Source organism: Capricornis sumatraensis, chromosome 10, assembly GCF_032405125.1.
Source record: "Capricornis sumatraensis isolate serow.1 chromosome 10, serow.2, whole genome shotgun sequence".
NCBI classification, from domain to species: domain Eukaryota; kingdom Metazoa; phylum Chordata; class Mammalia; order Artiodactyla; family Bovidae; genus Capricornis; species Capricornis sumatraensis.
This window is the reverse complement of record NC_091078.1, coordinates 16,273,482-16,287,137: the sequence shown is the minus strand read 5'-3', so window position 1 is coordinate 16,287,137 and position 13,656 is coordinate 16,273,482. Positions and strand designations below refer to the sequence as shown.

General features: G+C 34.9%; 1 protein-coding gene across 3 annotated transcripts in view; it reads right to left on the bottom strand.

Annotated features, from left to right (window-relative positions):
* P4HA1 (prolyl 4-hydroxylase subunit alpha 1) overlaps positions 1 to 13,656 on the bottom strand; it is a 94,197-nt gene that overhangs the window by 32,032 nt on the left and 48,509 nt on the right. For all 3 annotated transcript variants that reach the window (XM_068982952.1, XM_068982951.1, XM_068982953.1), the window contains exons 6-8: positions 12,705 to 12,944; positions 10,006 to 10,199; positions 7,638 to 7,814 (exon numbers count right to left, since the gene is read on the bottom strand). In XM_068982952.1, coding sequence (XP_068839053.1) covers positions 7,638 to 7,814; positions 10,006 to 10,199; positions 12,705 to 12,944 — 611 coding nt within the window. The remainder of the gene's footprint in view (positions 1 to 7,637; positions 7,815 to 10,005; positions 10,200 to 12,704; positions 12,945 to 13,656) is intronic.

Sequence of the window (13,656 nt, the reverse complement as noted above, 5' to 3'; positions counted from 1 at the left end):
AGTAGGTGGACAGGGAGTACATCTTTCTCCATGGATAAATCAGGAGCACACCTTCAGACACAGAAGTGCATGCAGAATACCAGCTGAGGGTGAACAGGAGAACCCGACCAGAGGAAAAGAATCTACAGAGCCACACAAATCCCAAGAGCAAGCCCTGAGCCTATGGGGTGGGAGCACTGACTCCAAGACCCTAGACTACCAGAGAACTAACCCTACTACTACTAAGTCGCTTCAGTCGTGTCTGACTCTGTGCAACCCCACAGACGGCAGCCCACCAGGCTCCCCCGTCCCTGGGATTCTCTAGGCAAGAACACTGGAGTGGGTTGTCATTTCCTTCTCCAATTCATGAAAGTGAAAAGTGAAAGTGAAGTCGCTCAGTCGTGTCTGACTCCTAGTGACCCCATGGACTGTAGCCCACCAGGCTCCTTCATCCATGGGACTTTCCAGGCAAGAGTACTGGAGTGGGGTGCCATTGCCTTCCCCGAGAACTAACCCTAGAGAGTGTCAAATAGTGAGAACTCACACAGTGGAAACCACTTGAATACAAGAGCTGGCATCACCTAACCACCTGCAGTGCCCTGTGCAGGATGCCTCATCTAAACAACAAACAAAACAAAAATACAAACCCAATCATCAGCAGACAGGATCACCACCTCACTCAGCCTAGCCCATCACAGGAAAAACAAACAAAAACTCAGCACAAATCTCACCCTATATGAAGCTTACACAAACCACTGGACCAACCTTAGGAGGGCAGACCAAAAGGAAGAAACAATTCAGCCTTGAAGTTGGGAAAAGGAGATCTCAATCACAATAAGTTAAAAAAAAAAAAAAAAAGAAAAGGCAGAGAAATACTACACAAATGAAGGAACAAATTAGAAATACAGAAGCCCAAATAAATGAAGAGGAAACAGGCAAACTCCCTGAAAACTCAGAATAATGATAGTAAAGATGATCAAAAACCTTGAAAACAAAATGGAGAAACTGCAAGAATCAATTAACAAAGACCTAGAAGAATTAAAGAATAAACATTCAGAGACAAATGAGACAATTACTGAAATTAAAAATACTCTGGAAGGAATCAATAGCAGAATATCTGAAGCAGAAGAATGAATCAGTGAGCTGGAAGATAAAATGGTGGAAATAACTTTTGAAGAGCAGAATAAAGTAAGAACAACAAAAAAAAAAACTGAGGATAGTCTCAGAGACCTCTGGGACAATATCAAAAGCACCAACATTTGAATGATAGGGGTCCCAGAAGAAGAAGAGAAAATGAAAGTGTATCAGAAAATTTTTGAAGAGATTATAGTTGAAAATTTCCCCAACATGGAAAAGGAAATAGTCAATCAAGTCCAAGAGGCTCAAAGAGTCCCATACAGGATAAACCCAAGGTGAAACATGCCAAGACACATACTAATCAAGCTAACAAAGACTAAACACAAAGAAAGAACATTAAAAGCAGCAAGGAAGAAGCAACAAGTATCATACAAAGGAAACCCCATATGCTTAACAGCTGATCTTTCAGCAGGAACTCTGCAGGCCAGAAGGGAATGGCAGGATATATTTTAAGTACTGAAAGGGAAAAATCTACAACCAAGATTACTGTACCCAGCAAGGATCTCATTCAAAACTGATGGAGAAATAAAAAGCTTTCCAGACAAGCAAGAGTTAAAGAGAATTCAGTACCACCAAACCAGCTTCACAACAAATGTTAAACAGACTTAATAGTCAAAAAACCAAGAGAAGGAAAAAGATCTACAAAATCAACTCCAAACAATTAAGAAAATGGCAATAGGAACATATATATCAATAATTACTTTAAATGTAAATGGATTAAATGCTCCAACCAAAAGACAAAGACTAGCTGAATGGATACAAAAGCAAGACCCATATATATGCTGTCTACAAGAAACCCACTTCACACCTAAAGACACATACTGAAAGTGAGGGGATGGGAAAATATATTCCATGAAAATAGGAAGCAAAGGAAGCTGAAGGAGCAATCCTCATATCAGAAAAAATAGACCTTAGAGAATATTACAAGAGATAAGGAAGGACACTACATAATGATAAAGGGATCAAACAAGAGGAAGACATAACAACTGTAAATATCTACACACCCAACATAGGAGCACCTCAATACATAAGACAAACAATAACAGACACAAAAGGAGAACCCTACAGTAACACAATAATAGGAGACTTTAACACCCCACTCACACCAATGAACAGGTCATCAAAACAGAAAATTAATAAGGAAAGACAAGTTTTAAATGATATATTAGATGTGATGAATCTCATCAATACTTTCGGGACATTCCATCCAAATGCAGAAGAATACACCTTCTTCTCAGGTCCACATGGAACATTCTCCAGGACAGACCACATCTTGGATCACAAATCAAGCTTCAGTAAATTTAAGAAAACTGAAATAGTATCAAGCATCTTCTCCGACCACAACACTATGAGACTTAGGTATCAATTACAAGAAAAAGAAACTGTAAGAAACACAAACACATGGAGATTAAACAACACACTTCTAAATAACCAATAGGTTGCTGAAGAAATCTAAAGGGAAATCAAAAAAATTTCTAGAAACAAATGACAATGAAAACATGACAACTCAAAACCTATGAGATGCAGCAAGAGTAGTTCTAAGAGGGAAATTTATAGCAATACAATCCTACTTCAAGAAACAAGAAAAACATCGAATAGACAACCTAACTTTACACCTAAAATGGCTAGAAAAAGAACCAAAAAACACCAAATTAGTAGAAGGAAAGAAATCATAAAGATCTGAGAAGAAATAAATGAAAAAGAAATGAAAGAAACAATAGTAAAGATTAATAAAACTAAAAGCTGGTTCTTTGAGAAGATAAAACTGACAAAACTTTAGCCAGACTCATCAAGAAAAAAAGAGAAGACTCAAACCAACAAAACTAAGAACGAAAAAGGAGAGGTTACAATGGACACTATAGAAATACAAAGGATTATAAGAGACCATTATGAACAACTATATGGCAATAAAATGGATAACCTGGAAGAAATGGACGGATTCTTAGAAAAGTTCAATCTTCCACGACTGAACCAAGAAGAAATAAAAATTATCAACAATCCAATTACAAGCACTGAAATGGAAGCTGTGATCAAAAATCTCCCAAAAAACAAAAGCCCAGGATCAGACAGCTTCACAGGAGAATTCTATCACACATTTAGAGAAGAGCTAATGCCTATCCTTCTAAAACCTGCAAAAAATTGCAGAGGAAGGAACACCTCCAAACTCATTCTACTAGGCCACCATCACTCTGATACCAAAACCAGACAAGGACATCACACAAAAAAGAAAACTACAAAAAAAAAGAAAAAAGAAAAAGAAAACTACAGGCCAATATCACTGATGAACATAGATGCAAAAATCCTCAACAAAATTTTAGCAAACAGAATTCACCAATACATCCAAAAGTTCATGATCAAGTTGGGTTTATTTCAGTAATGCAAGGATTCTTCAATATATGCAAATCTATCAATGTGATATACCATATTAACAAATTGAAAGATAAAAACTATATGATAATCTCAATAAATGCAGAAAAAGCCTTTGACAAAAATCAGCACCCATTTATGATTAAAACTCTTCAAAAAATGGGCACAGAAGGAATCCACCTCAACATAGTAAAGGCCATATATGATAAGTCTATAGCAAACACTATTTGCAGTGTTGAAAAACTGAAATCACTCACCCTAAGACAAGGAACAAGACAAGGGTGTCCACTTTCACCACTATTATTCAACATAGTTCTAGAAGTCCTAGCTACAGCAATCAGAGAAGAAAAAGAAATAAGGCATCCAGATCAGAACAGAAGTAAAGCTCTCAATGTTTGCAGATGACATGGTTCTGTACATAGAAAACACTATAGATAGTATCAGAAAATTACTAGACCTAATCAGTGAATTTAGCAAAGTTACAGGACACAATATCAATACACAGAAATCACTTGCATTTATATATACTAACAATGAAAAATCAGAAAGAGAAATTAAGGGATCAATCCCATTCACCATTGCAACAAAAAGAATTAAATATCTAGGAATAAACCTACCTAAGGAGACAAAAGAACTGTACACAGAAAATTGTAAGACATTGATGAAAGAAAGACAACATAAACAGATGGAGAGATATTCCATGTTCCTGGGCAGGAAGAATCAATATTGTAAAAATGACTATACTACCAAATGCAATCTACAGATTCAATGTGATCCCTATCAAATTACCAATGGCATTTTCCACAAAACTAGAACAAAAAATTTCACAATCCTTATGGAAACACAGAAGACCCTGAATAGCCAAAGCAGTCTTGAGAAAAAAAATGGAGCTGGAGGAATCAACCTTCCTGACTTCAGATTATACTACAAAGCTACAGTCATCAAGACAGTAAGGTACTGGCACAAAAACAGAAATACAGACCAATGAAACAAGATAGAAAGCCCTGAAATAAACCAATGCACCTATGGGTACCTTATTTTTGACAAAGGAGGCATGAATATACAATGGGGCAAAGACACCCTCTTCAATAAATGGTGCTGGGAAAACGGGGCAGCTACATGTAAAAGAATGAAATTAGAACACTTCCTAATACCATACACAAAGATAAACTAAAAATGGATTAAAGATTTTATGTAAGACCAGAAACTATAAAACTCTTAGAGGAAAACATAGGCAGAACACTCAAGGACATAAATCAAAGCAAGATCCTCTATGACCCACCTCCTAGAGTAATGGAAATAAAAACAAAAGTAAACAAGTGGGACCTGATTAAACTTAAAAGCTTTTGCACAGCAAAGGAAACTATAAGCAAGGTGAAAAGACAACCCTCAGAACAGGAGAAAATAATACCAAATTAATCCTGATGAAGGATTAATTTCCAAAATATACAAGCAGCTCATACAACTCAATGCCAGAAAAACAAACAACCCAATCCAAAAGTGGGAAAAAGACCTAAACAGACATTTCTCCAAAGATGACATACAGATGGCTAACAAACATATGAAAAGATGTTCAACATCACTCATTATTAGAGAAATGCAAATCAAAACTATGATGAGATATCACCTCACACCGGTCAGAATGGCCATCATCAAAAAGTCTACAGACAATAAATGCTGAAGAGGGTGTGGATAAAAGGGAATGTTCTTGTACTGTTGGTGGGAATATAAATTGATACAGCCACTATGGAAGATGGTATGGAGATTCCTTAAAAAACTAGGAATAAAACCACCCATATGACCCAGCAATCCTAATCCTAGGCATATACCCTGAGGAAACCAAAACTGAAAAATACACATGTATCCCATTGTTAATTGCAGCACTATTTACAATAGCTAGAACATGGAAGCAACCTAGATGTCCATCGACAGATGAATGGATAAAGAAGTTGTGGTACATATGTGTGTGTACATTGTGTACATATACACAATGGAATATTATTCAGCCATTAAAAAGGAACACATCTGAGTCAATTCTGATGAGGTGGATGAACCTAGAACCTATCATACAGTGTGAAGTGAGTCAGAAAGAGAAAGATAAATATCATATTCTAACACATATATATGCAATCTAGAAAAATCGTTCTGAAGATTTTATTTACAGGGCAGAAATGGAGAAACAGACATAGAGAATAGACTTATGAACATGGGGAGATGGGAGGAGAGGATGAGACGTACGGAAGAAACTTACACGACCATATGTAAAATAGATAGCCAATGGGAATTTGCTGTATGGCTCAGGAAACTAAAACAGGGGCTCTGTATCAGTCTAGAGGGGTGGGATGGTGTGGGAGATGGGAAGGAGGTTCAAAAGGGAAGGCATATATATATACCTATGGCTGATTCATCGTGAGATTTGACAGAAAACAACAAAATTCTGTAAAGCAATTATCCTTCAATAAAAAAATAAAAAGAAAAAATCAGCTTCAAGGTCAATCTTTTCTTCCTTCAAGATATTTGCTCATGTATTTCAAATAAATAGTGAAATAATCTTAGACTGAGCACAAAGATTGATGAAAAGAACTCATGTTATTTAAAAAAAAAAAAACACAGAAAGAGATGTCAGCCAAGATAGTGATTTTAAACTTTTTTCTAAAAATGAAAGATGGTTTGGAGGTTAACAAGAATATAAAATTTTCCTTGTCATTGTATTTTTTGATCAAATAACCTAATTGAGGCATTCCTTTTAAGACTGAGGTCTCCAAACTCAGAGATATAAGACAGTCTCCAAGCAGAAATGAATTCTTGATTAATATTCTACCACAATAATTTTGGTTTACTGACACAAATAATAGACTAAAATCCAAAAAAAAAATGACAGAATAGGACATCACTATCTTTTATCTCTTTAAAAAATTTATAAGAGCTCCCTTGGACAACACCCATACATATTAGACAAGTCTTTTCATTTAAAATACTGGAGTGGGATGCCATGCCCTTCTCCAGGAGATCCTCTTGGCCCAGGGATTGAACCTGAGTCTCCTGCATTGCAGGCAAATTCTTTACCATCTGAGCCACCAGAGAAGCTCATAATCTTTAATAAAAAAACAAAAAGTACTCATTTGGAAAAGTAGTAAAACTTAACAGCAACAAACATTCTGATTTCAAGTTTATTCTGCAGTATAGATATCCAGACAAGGAACAGCAAACTATGGTCCATGGGCTGAATTCATCTCCCACTTGCTTCTAGAAATACAAGTTTTACTGGAATATAGCCATACTCGTTATGTATTTTCTATGACTGCTTTTGCATTACAACAGCAGAGGTGAGTAGTTATAATAGACTGTACAGCCTGCAAAACCTAAAAAGATTTACTATCTGGACCTTTACAGAAAAATTTTCCAGTTCCTATATAGTAAGTGAGCAAAAATATTTCTAGTGTTTACTTAACAGCCTTTTTATGAAAATAATCATAGTTTGTATTTTGCTGTCAATAAGACCAAACAGATTTTAAGAACAAGCTGATGGGGAAAAAGGCAAGAGCATAAAGGTCATTCTTGCTCACTAAAGATGAATTTCTATGCTAAACTCTAAAGCTTATAGGATTGTGTTTATAATAAATTCTTTCTTATTAAGATAAATGATGTAGGCTGAAGCCAGAAAACGATGATGTCATTATTTCAGATTAGCAAGATGTTCGTGCCCAATGATATTCTCCAAGTAATAATGTACCTAGACAGGAATAAAAATACTTCAAGTATTATTTCAGATAAAACTATAGAAGTTATATATAAAAAGTTGGCCTTTGATTAGTCTCTGAGATTAAAGGGCTCCAAAGTACACAGAAATTTTTTCAGGAAAATGCTGAAACACAAATCTGTTAAGTGTGAATAAAAATATCATCTATGATTTTCATAATTCAGTGCTTAAAACCTAGTTGCAAGGTTACATACAAAGTATGTAATATGTGTTGATAACAAAAAGAGAAAAACTGGTGTAAGTAGAGCTTAGTTAATTCCATTAGTTTGCAACAGTAATATCTAAAACTATCTATGGGGTTATTGTCATGTCAATTATCATTTTTATAATCTTATAAAGGAAAAGCTGAAACACAAGTAAATTGAGGAGAGAAAAAAAGGAAAAAATTATTTACCCTTGGTTTTGCTAGATCTTTAACAATTTCAATTTCTGCATCAGAAATAATATCATGGAAGCGGATAATACGAGGCTTGTCCCACTCATCCTCCTGTTTGGCTGGAGCCAGAATAAACTTAGGGTTCCGGTTTCCATCATGGTAGCGACAGAAGAGTTTTTTCTGTCTCCGAGGAGTCTGAACAAGAAGTTTAAAAAATTATAAATATATTAGAGAATAATATTTTTAATGCTTGTTCCTATGAAGACAAGAAGCAATAATCATGCTGGTGTATAGACAGAGTACTTGAGGAAGAACATGCAAAAGAAATAGTACTCTGCAAATACTCTGCATCAAACAGGACCTTCAGAACTTTAAAAGATTTATTAATGATTCTTTTCTGGAAGAGACGCTGAGGTTTCTCTTTAACCCTTCTCTCATCAAAATGAGGTTCAGGCCTTATAAATATGAAAAAAATAATAAAATGATTATAGAAATATGAAATGAATGACCAACCCTGCTCCAAACTTCACAAAGTAACTGGGAAGAACCCAGAAAAGTTTCTTAAAGAAAAAAATCTAACCAGTACCCAATTACCTCCCAATTTTTAAAAATGTAAGTGTTTTTTTTTTTTTTTAAGATGAAAAGCAGTAGCTCTGAAAAAGAGAAAATTAGTTATTAAACAAAGAAGCCAGGTGCTTTTAGTAGCAGGTATTAAAGTCAGCAAAAATCAACAAATGTACTTTTCAATCACCTATGTATCACACTAACTAAATATGGGGTTGACCAAAAAGATCTTACCAAAAAAAAAAAAACCACCCACATGGATGTTTTGGCCAATCCAATGTTCTGCCATTGCTGATTCTTCTCTTGATTAAACAAGTATTTCATATTATGAAGTAGAACTAATAATGATTTGTGTTTATTCTCGTTCTTCATTTACCAAGAATCAAATACAAGGTTTTAAATATATCTTTTATATGATGATAAGACCAGTTTAACTGTTCTGAGAAAAAGCACGCTCCTTTGATTTTGGGCTGAGTTTACACGTGTGTCATCTCAACAAACGGGCAAATTAACAGACTTCTGTTTCATAACTACAGTTCTATTTTGCTCTCTTATTTAAGAGTTTCTAAGGGCAGTGAAAAATATCTGCTCACTACTGGAAATCTGAACACTGACTAGGTACTTAATGATATTATGGAACTACTAACGATACTGGAAATATCATGATAATGGTATTGTGGTCATTTAAAAGTCCTTATCTTTAAATAATATACACTAAAATATTTAGATGTGAAATGTTTCATGAGTCTAATTTGTATGTATTCATTAGATCAAAGCAAAAGTAAACATGTTCTCTGGGAATCCATGAATTTATCAAAAGTGTCAACATAGCTAAGATCTACTTATTTCCTGGTAGAGGTTAGGCTCTCAACAGTAAATCACCAAATATCAAGAAGTCATCAATATCAAAACATAAAACCCAGCCTAAGTTTATCAGTAGTAGAGAAAAGTTAAACACTATTCAAATGCTTTCACTTAAAATTACTCCATAAATGTACTAAATCCTTCTATATACACCAGCATTCAACTGAACACTAGTACCACAATACTCCTTTAAAAAGGGCTCTATGATCAATTAATGTTGAGAAACAAAGTATATCATAATCATCATAAAAAGGATCTGAAAAGCCCTAAAGCTGAACAAAGAAACCTATGTTTCCAAGGCTTGAACTGTATTATTTTTGGCCTATTACCTTTTTAGTATTCTGGTAAACTGAGTATAAATATATAATACAGATATACAATAAACAAAGGGATATTTACAGACACATTTTAGTATTTAAAAAAATAAATGTTATAAAGCCAAAATCTATTTAAAGTCTTTATGCATTTTTAATATTTCTTAAATAGACTAAAACATTACATTAGGCAGTCTTATCAAGGCTGACTAGGAGCAAAACCACAAGATATCACTGTATAAATAAATCCATTGTTTCACAGGATAAGTTAGAATGGTATATTATTTCTATGTAAGACTGCTGAAATCTCTTTTGCATTAAGATATAAGAAAAAACTGTATCACTTCTCTTAAATAATCTGATCCTTCACCTTAAAAAGCCTCTTCTAATCTATGGAAAGGGTAATAATTACCAAAAATGCATGTAATGGTATAGGAGTCACAAGTTTTATTTTAAAGCTATTTTACTAGAAGTTGGAACACATTAAGTGCAACACCAACAATAAAGTGATGTGACAGACCGTAATACTTTAGGAATAATTCTGATTTTTACCACAGAAGTTTAAAAGAATTCTGCATCTCTCCAGAACTACGTACAAACACACATGCACATTCACACACACACAATTGGCTTTTCCACTTTACCATTTTGATACCCTCCCCACGGCACAGCATTTCGTACTTCTGTCTCTCTGGCAGGTAATCCACAGCAGCACCTTTTTTCTTCAGTGTGGTTTTCTGATCAGATTGGTCATCTGAAGACTTATTGGCATCTTTTTCTTTAGCCATTATATACTCAAAGTATTTTAAGTTACCGTTAGCTCTCTGATGTTCAGGATCTATTACAAAAGAAAGAAAGCATGTCCATGAGTAAGTTTACAGTTGTTCAAGCATGAGCGTAAGATACCAGTGGAGGAACATGTAATTTACCTTCCAAATCAGGTTGCTTTATGAGAGTGAAAGAAGGCATTAATGAAAATTATAACAAAACAACAGGTATAAATCAGTACTGCCCCAAGCAAATCAAGATGTACAGTCGCCCCATATAAAGGGAGTTCTGGAGATGGAATCAGCCATCTATTTCAAAGTAGTAATTATTGCTTTTACTTTGAGAATGTTCCATGTGACAAATTACTAAGCAGCCAAAGAAACTATGATCAATTTGATGTCAAATGAATTTTAAAGTATTACTGATTAAACTTATTTTAAGCAACAGAAAAGATTTTTCTGAGACTGAAATGTAATGACCATGGGGAAGACAGGGTATAGAGTTCAAAGGTAACCTTTACCACAGATAATATTATAAATGTCGAACACAGCCTACTTCTGAGGGCTGAGTGCATTTCAGTCCCAAAATTCTAAGTGAGACAAAAAAGAGAAACTAAAAATATAATTTTCAAATAAGCCAGAATCCACTAACTGCCTGAGAATTGCTAGTCATGATTTTTAGCTATCTTTTAGTAGGGGGAAGGAGGACTACTCCACCCATCTGGGAAAAAAAAAATATAAACCACCACACACGACACACACACACACACACACACACAAATAAAAAATACAGACTAGGACACAGAAAGTTCATTTGTGACATTAATTGAAGTGTTTTTAAAAACCCAGCCTTAGATTTGTCAAATACTGCTTGTCTTTGAGAAACTGCTTATGTTGTGATGTACAGAATATGAGGCTAATTTTACAAAAGAAATGGAAAAATGGGAGGAGAAGAGGGTATGCTACAAGGAAACAAAAAAATTCGTAGGTATCTCTGGGTGATTGGTTTATGGTGACTCTTCTGTATCTTTTTCTACTTTTAAAATTTTTTCTAAAATGAAGTATTTTTAAGTCAGGAGGAAAAAAATCACTTAAAATACTGGGGGGAAAGGGCTAATTGAATATCCCAATTTATCAATTCATTCAACTAAGAAATAACCTAATTTCAAAAGCTTATTTTCAGATGACCAATCCTTTTGAATTATTTGACTCTCCTAACATACACATATTTACCTATTCATAAAAAGAATTTAAGTTTTAAAGCTTCATTATATACCAAAGGCCACATGACTTTTTTTAGCATACAATTCCACCACCACAGATTCTAAGTTAGTAGGTTTGGGGTGAGATCAAGGAATTTTCATTTCTAATAAGCATCCAAGTAATTCTGATCACTGGCCTTTGGATCATACTTAGAGAAACACTACTGCTACTGCTAAGTCGCTTCCATCGTGTCCGACTCTGTGCAACCCCATAGATGGCAGCCCACCAGGCTCTGCCGTCCCTGGGATTCTCCAGGCAAGAACACTGGAGTGGGTTGCCATTTCCTTCTCCAAGAGAAACACGACATTCCTGTTAAAAATACTAGTGGTAAAATCTTTTTATCATATTTTCCTAATATTTAAATACGACAATCAAATATATTTTCATTCTTTTTATTTGTGAAATAATTTCAATCTCCGATGGAACTGGAAGATATTAAATGGAAAATCTCATGCATGTGCCCTCAGGAACACAAAAATTAAAGACTGACAGACTGATTTCCCATAAATGCCTGATTTTCAGAAAACTGATAATATTGGAATGTTCTTAAATTTCAGGGAATCGGCCAGGGGTTGCCTCATATCAATCTTGGGAAATTTTGCTTACAGTTTCCAAGGGCATGAACAAGAAATGACCCAGTTTGAGATGGTCTTACAAAGTAAGCTAAATTGAGCTTTGTTTGTATGACTGGAGGGTTTTGTCTGCCTAGGGAATGTTCAATGCTGGTCCCCATTTGTTTCTGATTTCAACAAACTCTAACTGAACTCTTACCTCTTTATATTCCCTGCCCTACTCCAAACCCTCAACGGACTTACCTGTAGCTTCCTACAGCTTGCATGTCCCAAATGCAGTTCCTCTGCTATTCCTGAATAAACTCATCTTTCTGACAATTATGAGTTTGCTAAACCTTTTTATTTAGGTTGACATTTCAAATCACTATTTCCAAATAGGAAATTCAGTAAACCAAAAATTTCCTTCAAAGGATACTGGTTAATATTTAATACGGCAACATGGCAAATAAACAGTTTTGACTGAGTTAGCTATGTTCGATTCAGTTTTGACGTTCCTAAGAAGTACGCAGCAGAGAAACACAGCTACTCTTATAGTACTGTTAGGTAAGAAAGATCAGTTGCCATTTATTTATTTAGAGGATAAACAGAAAGATGAAGTATGTCTGACAGATGAGCTCTTGACTTGTGACAAAAAGCACCAAAACTATATGACAAATATACATACTCACACATAATTATAATTAGTATATCTATATATCCCCCAATATATCCTTAACCTTGAATTAGGCCAAATTAGCATACCTAGTTCAAGAAGCTTCTTTGTGAGCAAAAGCGCCTTATCCAGGTCTCCCTGCTGGTATACTGCATAGCTCAAATAATCCAAAACAGAGACTTTATCAATGGAAGAAACCTCGCCTTCATCCAGCTGCCTCAGTGCTTGTTCCATCCACAGTTCTGTATGGTAATAATCTGCTTCTGTATAGGCCACTTTGCCCAACTCAAAACAGTCCTCAACTGTTAGAAAAGATTTGTGTTTTACCCCTATGGAAAGAAAATACAGAGAACTTTAGGAATCTATTATGTTTATTATACTATTATATGTTTATTTAGGACTATACGGCTTTCAAAGTACTATCTCACTCTCATTTGAACCTCCCAACAACCTTCTGAGGTAGGAAAAGCAGGAATTACCCTAGGTTTATAAACAAAGGAACAAAGTACAAGGTAATGAAACCTGGCAAGGATCACATAGCTAATAGGTGACGTGGGACCTAAAGAATCCAAGATTTCAATTATCAGTCATCATACCAAAAAGATGCACCAATTAAGCTGAAGTATGCAATTTTCCAACACAGTGGGAATCACCATATGAGATATATCTAACTCTTAACCAATAACTTAGGATAAAGGGATACATGGAAGAGAGACAAACCTGTTTATTGACTCCTTCCCCTACTATTCCCCTTTTCAAAAATATTAATGATATGCAATTTACATACCATAAAGTTCACCTAGTTAAAGAATTCAACAGTTTTTCACTATATTCACAGAGCTGTACAACCATTACCATAATAGGATTTTAGAACATTTTCATTACCCCTAAAAGCAACGCTGTAACCATAAGCAGTCCTTACCCATTATATCTCCCCTTTCCTGCCCTATCCCTAAATACCACTAATCTACTTTCTGTATCTACTTGTCTATTCTGGCTATTGTACATAAATGGAACTGGACAACAGGTAGTCTTTTGTGA